This window comes from Mycteria americana, chromosome 14 (genome assembly GCF_035582795.1).
Source record: "Mycteria americana isolate JAX WOST 10 ecotype Jacksonville Zoo and Gardens chromosome 14, USCA_MyAme_1.0, whole genome shotgun sequence".
Lineage (NCBI taxonomy): Eukaryota > Metazoa > Chordata > Aves > Ciconiiformes > Ciconiidae > Mycteria > Mycteria americana.
The window spans coordinates 18386737-18399902 of NC_134378.1; the positions used below are offsets into that span (position 1 = coordinate 18386737).

Consider the following 13166-nt stretch of genomic DNA (forward strand, 5'->3'; position numbering starts at 1 on the left):
ATCGAAGCCTGGCACGGCTCGGCTCTGCTCTGCTCACGCCGCCTCTCCCGCACCGGGCTGCCCGGCCTCACCGCCGGCCAGCCCCGTCCTGCGCTCCTGCCCCGGTGCCGCTCGTCCCCGGGCTGTGCTGGGGGAGCGGGGCACGGGCAGGCCTGGCAGGCACTGGGGGGACCCGGCGGCCTCCCGCGTGTCCCCACGGCCGGGAGGTGCCACCCCCTCGGTGCCGCCGGGCATGACGGTGGCAGCTGGGGGACGGGGTGGGCCCTGCCCGGGATGGGCTGCGGTGCCCCAGCCTGCCTCTGCCTGCACAGACCACAAATCTGTGGCGGCTGCCGGGGAGAGGCTGCACCAGCCCCTCTGCGGCAAAATGGTCTCCGGCAGGAGTGGGGAGTGCATCGTCACCTGGGACCCCGAGGCCCTGGCACTTAACTCCTTCCAGCCTGCGGGGCCAGGGCCGAGGCGGGTGGCCGGGGGTCCTCCCGAGCCATGCCCTGGGGACACTGGAGCTGTGCCACGTGCATGTCCCCGTGTCCCCACCTCCCGCCAGCCCGAGGCCTCTCCCAGTGCCGGTCCTCCCGGCGGCACCACCGGGCGAGGGGCTCCTGTGCCCCCGGCTGGCCCTGGCAGCCCAGGCAATGCCAGCACGGGACCGCGGTCCCGGCGGTGCTGGAGTGAGGCGGTGCCCCGGGCCGGGGGGTGGAGGGACTGCGAGGTTTGGGTGCTGTTGTGGTGCCGGCGGGCTGGAGCGTGGGCACCCTGGGGTGCTGCTGGCGGCTGTCGTGCGGAGCCAGGCAGTGCTGGTCCCGTGGGGTCGGGGCGGGCTGGGGCCGGGGGGCCTGGCTGCGCCGTCTGGCGGGTGCCGGTGGGCCGGGGCGCGGGTGCCGTGCGGGGCCTGCGTCCGGCCGCCTGTGCCGTTACATAAGAGCGGGAGCCGAGGCGGCCGTGGCTCGCCGTTGCCATGGAAACCAGCACGGTGATGTCGTCGGCTGGGTACCGGGCGTCGAGGCGAGGCCCCTGCGGGCTCCGCTCTCCCAGTGGGGTCCCAGGGCCTCGCCAGGCTGTGAGCACGTCCCCCCGGCCAGGCTGCCCCTGCCCCCGTGCCCCCGAGGCCCCGCCGGGCCCCGCTCGGTCCCGGGGGGGAGGTGGGCTTCGGACACCCCGGTCCCATGCCCTCGCGTCCCCATGCTGGGGACAGGCCCTGCTGTCGGCCTGGAGGGCGTCCCCGTTGGCGTGGTGGACATCTCCGTGCCCGCGCGGTCCCCGGGGCTGGTGTAGGTGGGTGGGAGCTGTGGCGAGCAGGGGGTGCCAGCCCGTGCCACTGCTGTTACCTAACAAGCGCCGGGTGCAGCGCTTTAGACCAAACCCGAGCGAGGAGCACGTTGGGCCTGCTCTGAGAACGCCCCGCACACCCTTCGGTGGGAGACACGGGGCAGGGCACGTGCCGGCAGTGCAGCGCGCGGCGCCGGGCGTGCGTCCGAGGGGGCTCCGGAGCGAGGCCAGCCCGGACCCGTGGGCTGGGCTGTCCTGGTGCTGCTGCCACGGCCATTGCTGCGCAGGAGGAGCCTGTGGGCTCTGCCCCGCGGTTCGGCTGCGCCGTCAGGGACGCTGCCGCCCTGCTGCCCCACGCCGGAGGAGCCCGGGGACCGGGGTGCAGAGCAGGTCTGTAGCGCCCATGCAAGCAGCCTGCCTGGCGGTGCTGCTGCTGCCGACAGCGCGGTCGCCCTGGCTGCGGGGCCATGGTGGTGGGGATGGGTGCGTGGCGGGGAGCCCCTCTCCTCCCGCCCAGGGCCGGGGACCAGACCCAGCTGCCCAGGTCTCCCTGTGCCCGCTGAGCCACTCTGCCCAGCACCGTGTCCTTTGGCTCCATGCAGCCCCTGCCTGCCTCCCCTCTGGGCCTCCGCTCAGGGCTGCGCCGCTCCAGCGGCACCGTCCTCGCTGCCGCTCCATTTCCAGCCTGATTTATTTCTGCTGCTCTGCAGCTCGGCTGTTTTCTTTGCTATTAAGCCGACTCTGGGTTTCTTCTGCACGAGGTCGTTAATGCAGCGAGCAGCCACGGCCCTGTCCCAGCAGCTCCGCGGGCCCTGCGCTGCTGCGGGCAGCTCCGCTGCCCCGGGCAGGGCGGCAGCGCCTGTCCTCGGTGGCAGCACCGCTGGACGCCTCCCTGCCTTGCCGCGCAGCCGGCGAGGCTGCCGGCCCCTGCTCCTGTGGTGCCTGTCGGGGAGCAGGACCAGACGTCCGGCTGCTCACCCCGCTCCCAGGCACCGTGCCGGGACCGTCCCCCTCTGCGGTGGCATGCTGAGCAGCTGGCCAGATCCTGCCCCTGCAGACGCAGCGCTGTGGGCAGCCCTGGCACGCTCACCCGCCGGCGCCCCGCACTGTGAGTTATTGCTGCCAGCCGTCCCTCTGGGAGGGTTCCCCCTGGATCCACACCGCTCACCTCACTGCGTGGATGCGCTCCGGTGGGTCCGCGCGCCGGCCCAGTTGGGCAGGGCAGCGCGTGGCTCCTGGGGACGGGTGGCCCCTGCCCATGCCTGCCACGGAGGCGAGGCTGGCGGCTGGGACGCAGGCGCTGCCATTGCCTCTCCTGGGCGCAGGCGTGGTGCCCACGGCCCCGGCAGCCCTCCCGCGGGAGCTGGGGTGCAGCCACGACCCCTTGCAGCAGCAGCCCCATGGGGCGGATGCTCTCCCGGTGGGGGCTGGGGTGGGGGCTGCCTGGCTGACCCGGCGGCGTCTCTGCAGGCGATGGCAATCCCAAGGAGAGCAGCCCCTTCATCAACAGCACGGACCTGGAGAAGGGCAAGGAGTATGATGGCAAGAACATGGCCCTCTTCGAGGTAGGGCGTGTGGGCGGCGGGGCAGGGAGGGTCCCTGGGGAGGGGGCTGAGCTGGGCAGCTGTTCCGCAGCACCCTGACCCGCACCCTGGGCACCGGGACATACCAGAGCCCCAGGCCGGGGTCCCCCAGCTGCCACAGCCATGCCCGGCGGGGCGGGCGGTGGGGTGGCATCTGGAGAAGTCCCAGGGTCTCAGGGCTGGCCGGGGTCCCGCGGGACTGTCCTCACGGCTCGGGGCTCTGGTCTCCACAGGAGGAGATGGACACCAGCCCCATGGTCTCGTCCCTGCTGAGCGGGCTGGCCAACTACACCAACCTGCCGCAGGGCAGCCGGGAGCACGAGGAGGCTGAGAACAATGATGGGGGCAAGAAGAAGCCAGTGCAGGTGAGAGACACAGGAGGGACGCAGCCCCTTCTCCCGGCCCCTGCCTGTGCAGAGCCAGGCCACGGGCTGCCCTGGGGACAGCCGGGTCCCGCGGCCCCCGGCGGGGGGGGGCGGTGTCACCCGGGGTCCCTGGCTGCGTTAGAGGAGGAGCGGGACCCCTCGCTCCTCTGCCAGCCAGGCCTGTGAGCCCTGATGGCTGCCCGCTCCCTCGGCAGGCCCCGCGGATGGGCACCTTCATGGGCGTCTACCTGCCCTGCCTCCAGAACATCTTTGGGGTCATTCTCTTCCTGCGCCTCACCTGGGTGGTGGGGATCGCCGGCATCATGGAGTCCTTCTGCATGGTCTTCCTCTGCTGCTCCTGCGTGAGTGATAGAGCCGGCTGGGCCCCCGCTGGCCTCGCCTGCGGTCTGGGGGTCACCAGCTGGGCTGGCCGGGCTGCGGAGAGGGGCACTAGCTGCCAGCCCACCCTACCCTGCCCCTGCCCCTGCCCCTGCCCCTGCCCCTGCCCCTGCCCCTGCCCCTGCCCCTGCCCCTGCCCCACTTACAGCAAGGAGAAGCCTCTGGCTTCCCAAAGGAGTCAGCAGCAGAACAGTGCTCAAATGGTGACCTAGATTGCAGCTGCCATGTGGGGGGGATGTGGCAGGGGGTCCCCCACCCTGGCCCTGCACGCCATGCTGCAGTGAGCCATCGCGCCAGGACAGTGACCCCAGGGCAGAGGCTGGGGGGGCTGGGGGCAGCATCCTGGGCAGCCTGGGGACCCCCCGCCCTCGCGGCGCTGCCAGTCCCTCCAAGGGGCTCAGCCCCCCAGCTGTGCTGCTGGCCAGCAGCCTTGCCTGCCCATCCATCCATCCATCCATCCATCCATCCGTCCGTCTGGCTCTCCCCCGGGCATCCTGGCCCTGTGGCACATCTCAGCGTGGCCCCGGGGAGCCCCATGTCCCAGCATGGCCCCAGCTCTCCCTTCCTGCTCCCCTGTCCCTCTGCCCCAGCAAGGAGGGAGCTCTGCCACGTGCCGACACTGTGTTTCTTCCTGCAGACAATGCTGACGGCCATTTCCATGAGCGCGATCGCCACCAACGGCGTGGTGCCAGGTAGAGCCGAGCCCGTGTCTGTGCATGCGCCGGGGGCAAGGGGAGCTGGCTCCCTGCCGGGTCAGGTGCCTGCAGGGGCCCCTGTGCCCCAGAAGGGCTTTTCCCTGCCAAAGGGCTTTTCCCAGAGAGCGTGCCCCGAGGCCGTCCCGCTCCCTCGGCCACGCCGGCTGAGCTCTGGGGCTGCCCTGTGCCGTGCGTGGGAGGGCGGACGTCACCACCAGCCACTCCCCGGCCTTCTGCCACCAGCCTGTGCGGGTTCCCCGTGGCCCGGGGGGAGCGTGGAGCTGGAGCCGCCGCCCGTCCCCAGAGCCGCGAGGTGCAGATGGCAGCGAGAGCCGCCAGCCACGGCTCCTCCCTCCGCCAGACTGGCGAGGCCGCAGGGGAGCCAGGGAGACATGCCGGCAGGAGGATGGGGAGCCGGGCGTGCCGGGCACCACGGGCTGGGCGCTGGGGCGGCCTCTCCCGTCGGCCTCCCCGGGCCGCCCTAGACGCAAGGACGCTGCTGTGCGCGGTCTCTGCCCCGGCGAGGCACCGGCGGGGTCTGGCCGCGTGGGTGCCCCTGGGCTGCCTCTCCCAGAGTGTGCCCAGCCCCGCCGAGCCCGGGGAGCTGGGAGCAGGCGAGCTGCGCTGACCCGGCTGGTCCGCTGGGCACAGCACTGACAGCCCCAGCGCAGGGTGTAATTAAAGCTATTTATCATCCTGCTGCCATGGCAGGACCATTGATCCCGGCAGCCGGGCTCTGAGGGCTCCTCTGGGAGGACGGAGCAGGGCATGGCCCATGTCCCTGGGGCTCCAGCGCCTGTCTGGCATCCCGGGGACATGTGTCCCCGCGGCAATCACACCTGGCTGCCGGGCTCCCAGGGAATGGCTCTGCCAGCGCGATCGCTCCCACTGCTCCGGGGCCCTGGGGACTGCGTCCTGCTCTGCGCTGGAGCGGGTTCCAGGGCTGCCCTGGCTCCATCCTGCCCTCCGGGACGCCTGGCAGGGCTGGGGGTGCCGCTGGGGTCTGGCTGGGACCCACCGTTGCTCTCTCCGGCAGCGGGTGGCTCCTACTACATGATCTCGCGCTCCCTGGGACCTGAGTTTGGTGGGGCCGTGGGGCTCTGCTTCTACCTGGGCACCACCTTTGCCGGCGCCATGTACATCCTGGGCACCATCGAAATCCTGCTGGTATGTGCCTGCTCCTTCTCCCCGCGCAGTGCCGTGGGCTCTGGTCCTGGCAGGGCAGCGCTGCCCTTGCCTGCCCACGCTGCCCGCTCCTAGTGGCCCGTCAGGGAGCTGAGGCTTTGCTGTGGGGCCGAGGGACCCTTCCCTGGGGTCCCCTCCGCGGGACCGCTAGCCGAGCGGTGATGCCGTGACTCTCTCCCAGGCCTACATCTTCCCGGCCATGGCCATTTTCAAGGCAGAGGATGCCAGTGGGGAGGCGGCCGCGATGCTCAACAACATGCGGGTGTACGGCACCTGCGTGCTGACCTGCATGGCCACCGTGGTGTTCGTGGGGGTCAAGTACGTCAACAAGTTTGCCCTGGTCTTCCTGGGCTGTGTCATCCTCTCCATCCTCGCCATCTACGCTGGTGTCATCAAGTCGGCCTTCGATCCGCCGAGCTTCCCGTGAGTACGGCATCCTGCGGGGCTGCGGCAGGGCCGGGGCACGGAGGCGCATGGCTGATTGCCTGCTCCCCCCCCCAGGATCTGCCTCCTGGGCAACAGGACCCTCTCGCGCCATGGCTTTGACCTCTGCACCAAGATGGTGGTGGAGGGGAACGAGACGGTGGGCTCCAAGCTCTGGGAGCTCTTCTGCACCTCCCGCTTCCTCAATGCCACCTGTGACGAGTACTTCACCATGAACAACGTGACCGAGATCGAGGGCATCCCCGGCGCTGCCAGCGGCCTCATCCAAGGTGGGCATGGCACGGGAACGGAGGCACGGGGACGGAGGAGCGGGGATGGAGGTGTGGGGATGAGGGCGTGGGGACAGAGGCACAGGACAAGCCCCAGGGCAGCCGTGGTGGGGCAGCAGCCATGCCTGCCAGGCAGCTCCGCTGGCAGGGCTGGTGGAGGGGCTGGTGCCACGGGGGGCTGCTGTGCACACGGGCGGCCGGCCTCTTGGCTATGCCGGGCAGGTGGTGTGGGGGCAGGCGGGCAGTGCCGGGTCCAGGTGAGCGGGCGTGCGGGCGATCCCTGCCGTGGGCTGCTCTGCCCCTCCGGTGCAGCGAGCCACGCTCACGCCGCACCAGGCAGCGGGACGGACTCCTGCACCGTGCGACCGAGCTGGGTGCTGCAGCCCCCGTACGGTCTGTGCCAGCCAGACCACAGCAGGACGGCTCCGAAGTATGTCCAAGGGCTGGGGAGGAATAAATCCTCCCTCTGCTTCCTTCAGAAAGGCTGGTATCGATCTGATGTTTCGCAAGGAGCAATAGCCCCTCGGGGGCACTTTGCTGCTGTGGCCGCAGCCGTGCCGGGAGAGTGGCCAGGGCCGCAGAAAAAGTTGTGAATTTGCTGTGAGGAGCCACTTTTGACCTGTTTTTCCGGAGGTGCTGGTACATTTGCCAGGTGCTCACACTCTGCAGTGAGCAGTGGAGGACGATGCTCAGTGCCACGCTCAGAGGGCATTTGCAGACCCCTGCTCCATGGGTCCCTGCCAGCAGGACCTGCTCCGGGTGCTCCTGTGCCAGGGCAGGGGTCGGGGCTCAGGAGTGCAGCGCCCTGTCGGGCTTCCCTGCCCACGGAGCTGCGAGCAGGATCAGCCCTTCCCTGGTGTGGCAGCCGGGCCGGGCGCTCCTGCGGTGCCAGGCTGGGTGTCGGGGCAGCGGCTGTGCCGGCCCTGCAGCACGCTGGGTGCACGCGGTGAGCTCGCGGTGGCTCCGTCTATGGGGGGTCCCGTGGAGGAGGGATGGGGCTGAGGCGCCCGGGCACAGCTGGCGCTTGCCACGGGGCAGCCCTGGCTGCGTCTCCACTGGGTGCTGAGGCTGAGACTGTGCCGGGGCGGCTGCGGGGCCGCTCCAGCCCATCCCTGCCGCAGCAGCTGCGTGAACCCAGGCGTGGGAGCTCGGACTTTGCTAAGCGTGTGGTGCTTGGGGCTACGGCTGCCAGGCCGTGTCACAGCGATGAGGTGGAGCACATTCGCTGGGTGTTTGGGAGGCTCTGGATGGCGTCCCACGCTGAGGTCTTATGGGGCAGAGACGGAGTCCCTGGCTGCTGGGTACAGCCTGCTCCTGCTGGCGACGGTCCTGCCAGGGAGGGGACGTGGACCCCCCACCCGGCCCAGCCAGTCTTTGTCAGGGCAGCAGACAGAAAATGCTCCCACATCTGGGGCGTGCGGGGCAGAGCCAGGACCTGGCTCTGGAGTGGCTGGTGGCGAGGGTGACCGGGTTGGCAGCGTCTCGAGATGGGGTGTCACCGCGCAGTCCAGGCAGAGGTGGCTGGGGCTGGCTGTGCCCCAGGCGCTGGGTCTCCCTGCAGGGAGAAACGTGCCTTTCCGGGAGGATGAACCCAGAAGGGCTGTGTTGGTGGGGGCTGCCAGCCCCGTCTGTCACCCGCGAGCGGTCGGGGAGGTCGTGGCTGGGAGGGGTGCTCAGCGCCAGGCTGGTCCCTGTGGGCCCCTTTGGACCCGCTCGGCAGCCCCTCTGCAATGCTGCGTCGAGGGCTGTCGGCCTCTCCCCGCCGTGCCCGGGCGCTGGCTGCTCTCTGCTGCTCCAGTTTCTCACTGCGATCTGCAGCCAAGGCAGCACGTGGAGGGACAGTAAGCCTGTTACATCAGCCCCGCACTTGTAATCCCATCAAAAACATTATCAAGTTACTTTGACACGATCCACTTTCCTTAAACCTGTGATGATCAGCATTAATTATATTACCCTCTTAATTATTTGCTGCTGCGATCCCATGTCAGCTGCTCCAGTATCTTGCAGGGACCATGCCAGCGGCAGGACGGACCTGCTCTGGTCGCCCATCCGTGCTGCTGGGCCTGTCCGCAGGCCAGGTGTTTCTGCACATCCACGACGGGCTGGGGATGCCCCGTCCCTCACCCGCCAGATGCCAGTGGCCCTGGCTGCCGGCTGTGCCGGCTGCTTGGTGAGGCCAGGGCGGGGGGAGGCAGCGCTGGATGCCCCCGTGCTCCATCCCACTGGGCTGCGGGGCAGGAAGGTGCTGTGCCGGGCGCGGGCGGCTCTCTGGCACCTCCTCACGCTGGCCGCGCTGCCTGAGCTCCTGCCTCCTCGCAGAGAACCTCTGGAGCTCGTACCTGACCAAGGGCGTGATTGTGGAGAAGCGAGGGCTGCCCTCCGTCAGCCCCCCCGACACGCCGGTGGACATGGACCAGCCCTACGTCTTCAGCGACATGACCTCCTACTTCACCCTGCTCGTCGGCATCTACTTCCCCTCGGTCACAGGTGGGAGCTGCCGCCGGCCCCGCTTGCGTGCTGTGGGGCACCAGCTGGCACACGTGTGGAGCCCCACGTGCTCCTGCCCCCCGTGCTGGGTGCGGTGGCGGTGGTGTGGGGGAGGATCGCAGCCTGCACCTCCCACGCAGCCGCCCGCGCTCCAGATCTGACGGTGCCGCTCGGTGCGTGCTGACGTCCCGCGGCTCCGGTATTTATAGCTCCCCGGGGGTGGAGGAGCCCCCCCCGCCCCAGTCCCGCTGCGCAGCCAGTGCAGGGCACAGCTGTCGGGTCCGGCCTGCGGCTCTGCCGGTGCTCGGGCGCCGGTGGGACCCCCAGGGCGGTCCCAGGCACTGCAGTCACTGGCAGGGTCCGGCACCGGACAGGCCCTGCGACGCCACTTGGCACACGGCCCCCCGCACCCTCCCACTCGGCGCCTGCTCACCAGCAGGTCCTGGTTTTTGCGTGGCGCGTGTCCCCGCAGTGACGTGGCTGAGCTACAGGTGGCCGTGTCCCGGCTGTGGGGTCCTGCCCTGCCCGGCGCGGTGGGACAGCCGCCCTGGCTGCTGCCGCAGCAGGAGCGCAGGTCATCCCTCGGGCTGTGCCGGACCTGCTGGCAGCAGCCGTGTCCTAACCTGGCCTCCTGCCTTCCCAGAGCAGCGCCGGGGCCAGACTCTGTCCCTGCCACTGCTGCAGTCACCATCCCTGCTTGAGCTAATTAAGGGCTAATGAGACAAGTCACTTAAGAGCGTTTTGAGCCTAATCCTTGAGTGGCCTCAGACTGTGGCTCGGGGGGGAAGTGCTGGGGGGCTGTGGGGAGCAGGCTGGGTGCTGCATGCCTGCTCCCCGTCCTGGCATGCCGCCGAGCTGGTACCCTGCCGTGCCCGGGGCTCGCGCGGTGCCTGGCATGAGCCGTCCTGCTGGCTGGGACGGGTGAGGGCTGCGGCTCTGCCCGCCATGGCACCGTCCGCTCTTTCCCCAGGCATCATGGCTGGCTCCAACCGCTCTGGAGACCTGCGGGACGCCCAGAAGTCCATCCCCACGGGCACCATCCTGGCCATCGCCACCACCTCCGCGGTCTGTATCCTTCAGGGCTCGCCTGAGCCTGGGCTGTGGGGCTGAGGGCGGGTGGGCTCGCTGCGTGGGGCGGACCCCCTGGGCGCCCTGCCGGGCTGGGATGGGGGTCCTGGCACCCCGCTGGCAGGGGGCGGGACTCCGCGTCCTCCTGGACCTCCTTGACCGCCCGGCAGATATCAGCTCCGTCGTCCTCTTCGGGGCGTGCATCGAGGGGGTCGTCCTGCGTGACAAGTGAGTGTCCCGGGGCCGTGCAGGGCCGGCGTGGGGGGAGCCCGGCAGCCCCTCGGGAGCACCCCCGGGAACGGGCTGGGCAGGGGCAGCCGGGGGGGAGGTGGGGGCGTGGGGGGGCTGCAGCTGGGACACACTGGGCGGACGGAGTGGCACTGGCGGGTCTGCGGGGGTCCGGGGGTGAGAGCGCCGGGGCAGGGGGGGCTCTCGGGAGGGCCCGAGCTTGTAACAGGCGTTGGAGGCTCGTGTGTGCCCTGACCGCCCCCCATGTTTTGCTGCACATCCGCAGTCCTTCCTCCCGCTCCAGGGCTGCAGGCAGCGAGCTTGTTTGTCAACAGGCAGGGCTGCCTGCGCTGCCTGCGTATCTGGGGCAGCCCGGCTCGCTGCGTGCGCAGGTGACACTTCTGGGTCGCCAGCACCAACACAAACAGGAGCCAACCGCAGCCTTAATCGGCCTCCTCCCGGCACAGGGGATGGGGAGCCCCCGTCCCACACCTCCCCCTTGTCCCCCCCAGGGGTGGGGGATGGGGACGGACCCCGGCTACCTGAGACCCCGCTCCCTGGCTCACGCCCCGCAGGGGGAGGGGGCCGTCAGCAGCCAGGTCAGGGCCTGTCTCTGGTCCCGTCCCCCCCAGCGGCGTCCCTCGGTGGCCGACCTGCCCGGGGGCTGGGTTGTGCCGCCGCAGCACCGGTGCTCTCGGGGTTCGGCCATGGGACGGGGCCGCGGGTGATGCCGGTGCCCCGCAGGTTTGGTGAAGCTGTCAACGGGAACCTGGTGGTTGGCACCCTGGCGTGGCCGTCCCCGTGGGTCATTGTCATTGGCTCCTTCTTCTCCACGTGTGGGGCCGGGCTGCAGAGCCTCACCGGAGCCCCCCGCCTCCTGCAAGCCATCTCCAGGGATGGGATCGTGCCCTTCCTCAGGGTAGGCATCCCCCGAGCCCAGCGCTGCCGGCCCCGAGCACCCACCGTAGCCGCGGCTCCCATCAGCACGGGAGACCGGGGGGCACCCGCGCTGCCAGCGCTGCCTGCTCCCGGCACCACCGCCTGCCGGAGCGGCTCGGCTACCCTGACCTCGGCGGGCGGCCGTGGTGGGTTTGGCCGCCGTGACGGTAGGAGGAGAGTGCCGGGAAAGGTCAGGATCCCTTCCCCCTGCTGCCGTGCCGCTTCATATTTTATCTGCTCTCCGAAGACGCGTTCTCACAACCTCATCTCTCCAAATCCAACCCGACAGCTCCCCCCAGGGAAGAGCTGGCTAATTTTATCCTCCCTCCTTCACCCTGCCAGCCCCAGCCCGAGCTCTCGCTTGCTCGCACCACCCGCGCCCTGTAATGCATCTGGACACGTGCCTCCGGCCCCCACCCTAGTGCCCGGACCCCCCCAGTGTCCCCGCAGCCACAGGAGGAGCTGCTGTCCCCCGGCAGCGTGTCCGTCCGGGGCATGGGGTGCTCGGCTCCACGCTGGCTGTGGCCAGGCTGAGCTGGGGCTCATCTCTGGGTGGGGTCCCAGGGGAATAGGGGCTGCTCTGGGTGCAGGGAGGGCCGCGGGGTCTGCCGGGCACGGGGCCGTACCGGCAGCGGGAGCCGGTCCTGCCGGTCCCCCGGCGGGACACAGCGCAGGACGTGCGCCAGCTCGCGGCGGTGCTGACGTGGCCCTGGGGCACCCGGTCCCTGCTCCCGGCCAGGGCTGGGCACGTGGGAGGGTCTGGCCCCATCGGGCCGCGCCGAGGACCCTCACCCAGGGCTGTGCGGTGCCGGCACCGCAGAGCCCTGACGCGCCCCCTCTCCCCGCCCCCACTCCCAGGTCTTCGGCCACGGCAAAGCCAACGGGGAGCCGACGTGGGCCCTGCTGCTCACGGCCTGCATCTGCGAGATCGGGATCCTGATCGCCTCCCTGGACGAGGTGGCTCCCATCCTCTCCATGTAGGCAGCATGCTCTGTCCACCCACACCTTTGCGAGTGGCGGCCGGGCCCGCGCCCCCTCGCCCCAGCCAGGCGGGTGGCACGTCCGGGTCCCTGCTCCTCGGGGGGGACACGCTCCTGCCACCCCGGCCCCTGCCTGGGAAGAGGGGAGCCCCACAGGGAGCCGGGGACCCTCCCCGGCCGGCGTTGTGGCCCCTGTCTGTCGGCGGGGCTCGCTCCGGCGCTGACCACCCCGGGGCTGGGAGGTGCGGCGGGGCCTGGCTGTGGCCCTGGTCCGGCCCGGCACGCCCGGCTCAGCCTTGCGCTCTCTCCTGCAGGTTTTTCCTCATGTGCTACATGTTCGTCAATCTGGCGTGTGCGGTGCAGACGCTGCTGCGGACGCCCAACTGGCGGCCCCGCTTCCGCTACTACCACTGGTGAGCCGGGATGGGGCGGGATGGGAACGGATGGGACGGGGTGTCCTGCCACCCCCCCGCGTCACCCCGGGCCAGGGACCCCCCGCACTGCTGCGAGGGCCAGGACGCGCTGATGGCGCGGTGTCCTTCGCAGGACCCTGTCCTTCCTGGGCATGAGCCTCTGCCTGGCGCTGATGTTCATCTGCTCCTGGTACTACGCGCTGGTCGCCATGCTGATCGCTGGCCTCATCTACAAATACATCGAGTACCGTGGGTAAGGGCGGCCACGGGGCTGCAGACCCTGCCCAGCACCGACAGCCGCCCCTCGGCTCCTCGCTGTGGGCTGCTCGGCTCCCCCGGGCCACTCCTCCCGGGACGTTGCGGGGTGCTGGTGCGGCGCTCCGTGGCCGGAGCCGTGGGCATTCCTTACGTGCTGCCGGTTCCCGCAGGGCGGAGAAAGAGTGGGGCGACGGGATCCGGGGGCTGTCCCTGAGCGCGGCCCGCTACGCCCTGCTGCGGCTGGAGGAGGGTCCCCCGCACACCAAGAACTGGAGGTGAAGCTGGGCCAGGGGGTGGGGGGCAAGGGGGGGGCCAGGGCGCAGGTGCTGACTGCCCGACTGTCCTCCCAGGCCGCAGCTGCTGGTCCTGGTCCGTGGGGATCAGGAGCAGAACGTGGTGCACCCGCAGCTCCTGTCCTTCACGTCGCAGCTCAAGGCTGGCAAGGGCCTCACCATCGTGGCCTCCGTGCTGGAAGGGACCTTCCTGGACAACCACCCGCAGGCACAGAGGGCAGAGGAGGTGAGAGCTTCCCGCGCTGGGGCCGCTGCCCTTGCCGTGCCGGGTTCCACCAGCAGCAGGTGCCC

At 70.6% G+C, this 13166-nt stretch overlaps 1 protein-coding gene across 2 annotated transcripts in view; it reads left to right on the top strand.

Moving 5' to 3' along the window:
- Positions 1-13166, top strand: part of SLC12A5 (solute carrier family 12 member 5) — a 28613-nt gene that overhangs the window by 11302 nt on the left and 4145 nt on the right. For both annotated transcript variants that reach the window (XM_075516922.1, XM_075516923.1), the window contains exons 2-17: positions 2740-2834; positions 3086-3217; positions 3433-3579; positions 4254-4308; positions 5348-5478; positions 5678-5919; positions 5998-6209; positions 8529-8696; positions 9667-9765; positions 9935-9992; positions 10737-10911; positions 11790-11908; positions 12226-12324; positions 12458-12577; positions 12753-12857; positions 12933-13101. In XM_075516922.1, the coding sequence (XP_075373037.1) occupies positions 2740-2834; positions 3086-3217; positions 3433-3579; positions 4254-4308; positions 5348-5478; positions 5678-5919; positions 5998-6209; positions 8529-8696; positions 9667-9765; positions 9935-9992; positions 10737-10911; positions 11790-11908; positions 12226-12324; positions 12458-12577; positions 12753-12857; positions 12933-13101 (2126 nt within the window). The remainder of the gene's footprint in view (positions 1-2739; positions 2835-3085; positions 3218-3432; positions 3580-4253; positions 4309-5347; positions 5479-5677; positions 5920-5997; positions 6210-8528; positions 8697-9666; positions 9766-9934; positions 9993-10736; positions 10912-11789; positions 11909-12225; positions 12325-12457; positions 12578-12752; positions 12858-12932; positions 13102-13166) is intronic.